The sequence below is a fragment of the Pocillopora damicornis genome, chromosome 5 (genome assembly GCF_964200805.1).
Source record: "Pocillopora damicornis chromosome 5, jaPocDami1.2, whole genome shotgun sequence".
NCBI classification, from domain to species: domain Eukaryota; kingdom Metazoa; phylum Cnidaria; class Anthozoa; order Scleractinia; family Pocilloporidae; genus Pocillopora; species Pocillopora damicornis.
Genome location: NC_142674.1, coordinates 16,173,659 through 16,181,598, shown reverse-complemented (window position 1 = coordinate 16,181,598; position 7,940 = coordinate 16,173,659). Strand labels below are relative to the sequence as shown.

Sequence of the window (7,940 nt, the reverse complement as noted above, 5' to 3'; positions counted from 1 at the left end):
AATGAAGGAAAAAATCGGTGGGGAGAGTTTTTCGCGTATCTTGTAATCTGAACGATAGTTTTAAATAAAACAAATAACAATTCATTCAATTTACCTTAGTTGTCTCGTGTTTAAAAGTGGCGTTTCTGGGGACCGTAGATTCTTCTCTGATTCTTCTTGTCTCAGCCAAGACTCGCTATCATCAACTTTTTTCTTGTGCTTCTTACGGCATGGGACACAGTGAGCTGAGGTAAGCGATTGCAAATTTCTCAGTTAAAGTAAAGCCCAGTAGCATCCATCAGGAATTAAAAACCGACATGCACTGTTTACTTTTATTATTCTTAATCAAATAAGGGGTGTTTTAGTCTGCAACTTTAATCATATCGGTTAATGAGAATCATACAAACTGAGGAAAACTGACCGCAAATAATTGTGAACCGTACGCATGAGTAAGTAGATTGCATTGTCAGGTGATTTGATCTTCTACAAAAACATTATTGATTATCAACCGAGCAACTTTGTACATATTTCCATCAGTGATGAAAAGCACTTACACATAGATCTATTTTATTTCAACGTGATGTGTACTTAAGGGCCAAGTCGCACTAGAGGACAATTTCAGATTTGTCCAGGACAAGTCTGACTTGAAATCGGCCAGTGACAAAAAATTTGTCCGGAAAGCTACAGTCGCACTTGAGAACAAAATCTGTGAACAAAACATCACACCATGCTGTGAGCGTCACGCAATTTCCCGCGAAGCAGCCTTTACCCGCTGTTTCAATCCACAAACCGCGACACGAGGGATCTCAAAATGTTTCCACGAAGAATTCTAGCAATAATATTTTTCTTCTATTTTCTGGTTCTTCATCAGCAAGCAAATATCAATATCAATTTAATGATATGTTGTCTGTTATTAATGCAGAATTTACGTGCACAAAACATTCTACTGACACGATGTATTCGCCGACAACGAAATCGTTATCGAAGACGAGCACCATACTATTGGACTCTTCCTCGTCCAGTCGAATCGTGGTTCGAGATCCATTATACTGATCGAACAATACCTGGGGACTACTTTCGAAGGCTCTTACGAATGAACAGAGAAAGCTTCGATTTGTTGCTCAACGTAATTCGTAACCGGCTGACGAGACAGAATACAGTTCTGCGAAATTGCCTCACTCCTGAAAAGGTCCTTGCTTGTGGTTTGCTTCGCCTTGCACACGGAAATTCATACGAAACAATAGGACCTGCGCTAAACGTCGGCAGAACTACAGCAATAGAGGCTTGTCAAGACGTGGTTGAGGCTCTTTATGACTTAAGGAATGAGTACATCGAATTCCCAACAACAGTGGCCGAGACAATGAGGTGTATAGAGACATTTACGGACAAATCACGACTTCCAAACATTGTTGGGGCCATAGATGGCACTCATATCAAAATAGTTGCTCCTAGAGACAGTGCTGTTGATTATTTTAGTCGAAATCAGCAACATGATTTCATTATTCAAGCCATTGCTGACGGTAAGGGATTATTTCTTGACTTTGCAGCGGGTTATCCGGGAAGTATCCACGACGCTAGGGTATATCGAAACAGCTCGCTTTATCTAAGAGCAAGCAACGGAGATATACTCAAGGAACCCGTTGAAAGAATCGGCATCACAGATATTCAGCCTTACCTGGTAGGAGACAGCGCATACCCTATTTCCCCCTGGCTTATGAAGCCTTATCCTGAAGCGACGCGTGACCCTGGCGAGATAACATTTAACAAGGAACTGTCGTCTGCACGAGTAACCATCGAGTGCGCTTTTGGCTGCCTCAAAAGTCGTTGGCGAATTCTACAAAAGCGGTTGGATAGCAGAATAACTTTTTCTGTGAAGATTGCCATTGCTTGTGCAGTGCTGCATAACTTTTGCATTAAAATTGGGGACGAATGGGAGGATGATTTTTACGATGACGATGATGACCGCGGAAACGAACAGAACAATGACTTAATGTAGGACGGGGAAGATATAAGAGAGTTGCTAAAAAACAGTCTATGATTCTTCAAATCCCTTTTTAAAGAGAAGTGTGTGATAAAGATAATTTTTGCATTTACAACAAGAAATCAGTTCAAGCAGTACATTCATTTGTTTCCATAATTTCGTTTGATCGATTCGCAACACAAACAATAACATGTCTTTTGATAATGGTCGATAATAATTGTCTCCCAATAGTCCAAAACAGTCTTGAATTAAAGTTCAGTTGTCTTTCTCATTCTGTTGGCCAAGGATTTTCACAATGGAGCCCATAAATTGGTTCATCATGGCTAGCTGCTGCGTCTGTGATTGTTGCAAAGAATCCATAAATGCTGTAACTTTCTCCCCCTGCTGCCTCATATCCTTTAGAGCCATCTTGAACTCTTCGTCGCTGTCATTATCAGGAGCTTTGCGTTTCGAAGCTCGTTTCCCTTTCTTTGACGCTCTTCTCTTTTCAGCTGGAGTTTGTAGCACATTGGGGCTAGATGAAGTACTGTTCTCGTCAGTAGTATCACTTGATTCAGCTACAACTTGGGGGGCACTTTCGCCGCTGATCCCCGCTTCGGCTACATTATTGAAGGTTACTAGGTCGCGGCATCCAAGGTTCTTATCGACCTCATCGTAGTAGACGGATTTCCTAAGGTTTCCTCCTGTTTGATTTTTGTTCCAATCTTTTGCATTCTTGTATCTTTCTATGATGTACTTCATTTTCCGAATACATTTGTCGGCCGTCTTGTTGGACTGTAGCGCTTTCGAAATCTTCTCAGCGATCCAGGCCCACGTTTTCCTGCACTCTCTGCTTTCCAACTGATCGTGTTTTTCAGCCCATAGTTGGACTAACAGTTTTTCCTCATCTTTAGTCCATCGTTCCTGGGCCTTCTTGTTCTCGGAAGATGTACGGCGCGAAGAAGTTTGGGATGATTCCGGCATTGAGCCGTCTTCGACGAACGGAAAGGATTCTGACAACGAGCCAGAACTTGCGGTTGAAGGAGATGGGCTTGCAGTTCCTCGATCATTAAAATTGTAAGTGCTAGGCATCGGATATATCCATCCTGGTGGATATTGAGGATATTGTTGCCCCATTTCATAAGGAAAGTATTGGTTGCCTGTGCCTGGATTCATGTTGTTGCGAAATGAGAACGTGACCAATTTTGCCGCGAAGTCTATAGCATAGAGACTCTGCTACATATCACCTGTCAAATCATTTCCGAATTAAAACACCCTCGCTATTGTTTTCCAAAATTTGTCTCAATTTGGCCTGCTCCAGAGGTAGTCGACGGCATCTTTGAAGTTTGTCCGCCCGCGACCAAATTTTGTCCTTTGGTGAACAAACCGGTCGCACTTGGTTTTTCATTGTGATGACAGATTCTTGACATAAATAAACAGTTTTGTCCTCTAGTGCGACTTGGCCCTAAGTACCCTTCATCTAATAAAGAATTTCTTCTCTTTTCGAGCAGATATGTCACGTGACAAAAATAGATAACAGAAAATGTTACTGAAGACCACCTGATTCAACTGGAATAATAACTCCAAACAGCTTTTGAACGTCCTGAGACATATGCAAGGTAATTACATCTCTACCTTGGATACGCTTCCTGACACCATCATGATCAGGATACTGACGTGTTACCTTTGCACTTCTCCAAAACTTCCCCAGAGTGTAGCGATGCCTATAGCAAATCCACATTTTTTTGTTTATCCTCCTGAGCGAGGTGAAATAGGCCAATCCTTGCCAAGATTAGCTCATTTTCACTTAAAAACCTCTTTAGACAGGTGGCAGCTTATCAAATGATGTTTTACTTCGTCATTGCATTCAGACAGTCGTACCAAACCACTTAAGCCACACGATGAACCAAAGTTTTTTCCATCTTTGCTATTCAAAAAGCAGTCCTGAGACATAATGAACGTCTCGCTTGTGAACGACTTCTTCCCGTACTTGTAATAGTTTCCAACGCGATACAAGTTCGGGAGATCTAAAGGAACTCATTATAACTTTGTATATTCGATACGATTTCAATTTCCGCGTCAAAGGAGAAGCCTACTGTAATTCGTGAGTGGTCAGTGGTTACGCTCGTGAGGTAAAGAATGGATTTGTGACTTTCTCATTCGATTGAAAGACTCGCGTCACTCTTATAAAATGGTTGAACGGAATACAGAATTCGAGTAGTCTCTTATTTTTTCTTAAAGATAGTGAGGTCACGCGTATCCTGTGAGCATGGTGAATCTGCGAGACGCGAGACTCGTATCTCGCGTCTTCGCCGCTCCACGCTCTCAGAGTTGGGCAAAGACAAGACACGTTATTTCCGGTGCGATACAAGAGGTTCAATGGTTATCTCGATTATCTAAACACATTTATTTACGTGGTAAAGATTTGTTTTTAAATCTATGAACTGATGCTAGTCCTATTTGGAACGAAGTGTATTTGAAATAAAAAAAGAATACTAAGTAAAACAAAAGTTGTCTGCAACACGAAGTATGCCTTCGCATTAAGACTGAGAATCCTAATGTTTATCGAATGTTCCCAAAAACCTTCTGATAATCTGCCCGCATCCACCCCTCACCCCGCTCCTCGCCACTGAACTGTACTGTTTTCACTCAGCAGCTGGTCAGCGGTCACGTTTACGAGGTAAACAAACCGATCGATTCTTGATCGCCGTTCTTGTCGATCGGAAAATCAAAATACCAGCGTGATATTGCCGCGAAGATGAAGCAGTTATGTTATTTGATTCGTACTTCACATTCGAGTCGAAGCTTGGGTGGCACAGGTTATTTCTTACGGTGGAATCGACGAGGGGAATTCAGAAAGTTGTAGTGTTTGTATTGTTGGAATAAATGGTCGCATGGGGATGGTAAGTTTAACGTACAATTTCAAATTTTGCCGCTTGAATTGAAAGAAAAGTTCATTTGAATTGCTTTCTTATATATTTCTGACGGTTTTAGATTAACCTGCTTGATTTATATCGGTTACGCTTCATGTTGACAAGTCCCTCAAAATGGCGGCCAAACTTGGAGATTGCCGAAAATTAGGTAAGTTCACGGAGTTATAAAGTTCTCGTAAAGGTCGGGCTGCAAAGTTTTTTTCTGTAGTTATCTTTTCTAGGGCACCTACTTCCTAGCTATGTTAGTTGGATCAGTTAAGAACGCCTCACTTTTTCAAAAATTTACCTTGAATTTGATCGGTTTTGGCGTGTTTGATTTAGGCGAACCGATAAGGTGTCATTCAAGTCTTCCTGTTTCCTTGATTGACACGTGATGTTTACGAAAGTCGCCTCGATAGATAAGATAGAGTTAATATAAATGGCTGTGGTATTTGTTTTTTGCTGAGTTCCGTAGTTTTTTGTAAATTGTCCTCTAAAGTTGTATGAAATTAAAGTCTTGAAAAGTGTCACAACAAGCCTTCGCTCGAGTGAAATTTAATTTCCGTAAAACTCTGAAAAATAAAGAGATCCGATCAAACTGATTGTGGTTTTAGTATAGGTACATGAATGTCTTACAACACACGAGAAACGAGCGAAATCCGTGTCTCAAGCAAAATCGACCGGACCGCTCTTACAGAGACACTCTCTTAAGGGCTACTTCACGACTTGAGCAGCTTACTTTTAGTTATTGATTTTTTGTGATTGGAATTTTTCAGTGACTTTTCATCGAAGACAAAGTTTGATAACCATCAACTTCCACTTTATATTTTTTCAGTTTATCGTTATGGTTTTATCGAATTCTGTATTTAATACTCTTTTCGTTGACTCATAGCTTCTGAAAGTTTAGTTAAAAACAAAAAAACAAAAAACATCATACGCAATTCAGAAGTTCACTGATTCGCCAGTATGTGATGAGATTTACTTTAACCATCATTATTATTGTTACCATCATTAAAAATAAACATTTATTGTGTGACGATAGGTTTTCGCGCCCAAACTGGGAAACTGAATCTTCGCGGACGGCACAATAACAACTGGGGGAAAATAGCTCGGAAGAGACCACTTGGCAGTGAGAACAGAAACTCGTCACGATTTCCTGGTACACGGAGATCTACTTCGAGCGAGCTTATACGGACGTCGAAGATAAGACAATCTTTGGTTCCGCAGTACTTTTATTCTAGGTCAGGCCAACAAGCGACATGACCTCTAGCGTACTCAAGTTTGTAATAATCAAAGCTGTACAAGGTACTTGCTTAAGAACTAACTGGTGTGAGGTGCTATTGTTACACAAATCGCAATATTTGAATAAGGACACAAAGGAGCGCAAAAGGTCTCTTTGAAGTTAAACGAAAACTACTTAGATATTCCATCTGTTTCTACGATGGAAAGAATTCCTAAATCAAAAAAGACGGATGCAATAAACTCTAGGCCATTAAAAATAGGAAACTTAGGTGCGAATTTACAGCTCTTGCCCAGGTTGTTCAAAGCTGGGTAAAGGTAACCCAGGGTAAGTGTGAAATTTGATTTCAGGTCTGAAAGCTTTGAGAGAAAATTCAGTTCAAACCTTTTTACTTGCAATCTGATCATTGGATTTTCTAAAAAGAATAGTGAACATTTTCCCTAAAAGACTTTTCAAAAAAGAAATAAAGAAACCTGAATTAAAATTTAACCCTGGGTTAGGGCTAATCGGCTGTGTAAACCACAAGACTGAATTAAATGACAACAGTGAGCTTTATTTGCATGACTATAACATGGCGGTTCTCTCTTGAGGCCGAGCACGTTTTTGTCTCCGCGCATGTGCCGCACGCACACCGCAGGTTAATAAGATTGCGGTCTAACTAGTCCCCAGATTCCACATACTGGGGGCGGGCGCGCGAAGCAATTCGTGTGCTTCTTCTGAGTGTTTCGACCTGTGGAATCTGCAGTTCAGTTCCTGTAAAGTGTTCCTTAGAGTCCGTTAGTGTGACTTCCAAGGGATACAAGAGATGTATTGAACGGTTGGTGACTCCGGAATTTGTTTTGATCTCTGCCGCTCTAACTAGGCCATCACTGCCACGGAGAACTTTCTTTACAATGGCTAACTTCCAGGAACTACGAGGAACATTTTCAGCGTGCATAAGTACGACATCCCCGACTTTAATGATCTCCTCCTGCGATCCTCGCTTCTTAGACTGATACACATGACGCTCCCGAAGCGAAGCAAGGTATTCACTCTTGAACCGTTGAACAAAGTGCTGAAATAGCAATGAGCGTCGTTTGAAGGCCTTATTGAGTTGATCATGATCATTGAAGTCTTCATCCTCCAACTCGTCAGGATCAACAACAGGGTGTGGCAAAGCTGTAACATCGAACCCATACAGCAACTTTGACGGTGTCAAGGGCTCTGGATCATTCACATCATGGTAGACGAATGTGATTGGGCGATCATTCACAACTGCTTGAACCTCTTTGATGAGTGTTTGTAACTCGGGTAGACTAATAAGCGCGCGACGAAGAACTTTCTTGATTGACAACTTAACTACTCCAATCAGTCGCTCATACATGCCTCCCCAGTGCGGTGACTTGGCAGGAATATGCCTCATCTGAACTCTCTTCTGGGCGAAGTGATGCTGCACGGTTTGATCTTCTATGACTTGGAACAACTTCTGAATTTCTTCATCCCCTTTCTGGAATGTTTTGGCATTATCACACAGGATCAGTGAAGGAGTTCCATAGATGGCACAGTGACGCCTGAATGCAAGAAGGAACTGATCGGTCGTCATGTCATCAACGATCTCCAAATTTACATTGCGAGTGGTGCTACAGGTAAACCGGCAGACATAACATTTCTCCGTCTTGTTACCATTCTTGACCGTCAGATGGCCGGTAAAATCAATCCCCACTGTAGAGAATGGTTTCACCTTGTTGAGGCGAAAGTCAGGCAAGGGGGGTGAATGGGGTAGCCTGTATGCTCCCCCTATCTGGTATCGGCATTTGACACAATGCTTGAGCACCCTGGCAATTTCACTTCGTGCTGATGGCAACCAAAA

At 41.6% G+C, this 7,940-nt stretch overlaps 2 protein-coding genes across 2 annotated transcripts in view; both read right to left on the bottom strand.

Annotated features, from left to right (window-relative positions):
• Positions 1-2,182: 2,182 nt before the first annotated feature.
• LOC149045641 (uncharacterized) lies at positions 2,183-3,404 on the bottom strand. The gene has a single exon (XM_089207380.1). It carries the CDS (start codon positions 3,113-3,115, stop codon positions 2,216-2,218), a length of 900 nt encoding a protein of 299 aa, XP_089063506.1. The 5' UTR covers positions 3,116-3,404; the 3' UTR covers positions 2,183-2,215.
• Positions 3,405-6,749: 3,345 nt separating this feature from the next.
• LOC149045640 (uncharacterized) overlaps positions 6,750-7,940 on the bottom strand; it is a 2,253-nt gene continuing 1,062 nt past the window's right edge. Inside the window, exon 1 of the mRNA XM_089205932.1 lies at positions 6,750-7,940. This exon is cut by the window's right edge and continues 1,062 nt beyond it. Within this exon, the coding sequence (XP_089062058.1) occupies positions 6,750-7,940 (1,191 nt within the window).

Excerpts from the sequence above, each read along its gene's own strand:
- LOC149045641 (XM_089207380.1), bottom strand. The coding sequence starts at position 3,115 with ATGAATCCAGGCACAGGCAACCAATACTTTCCTTATGAAATGGGGCAA.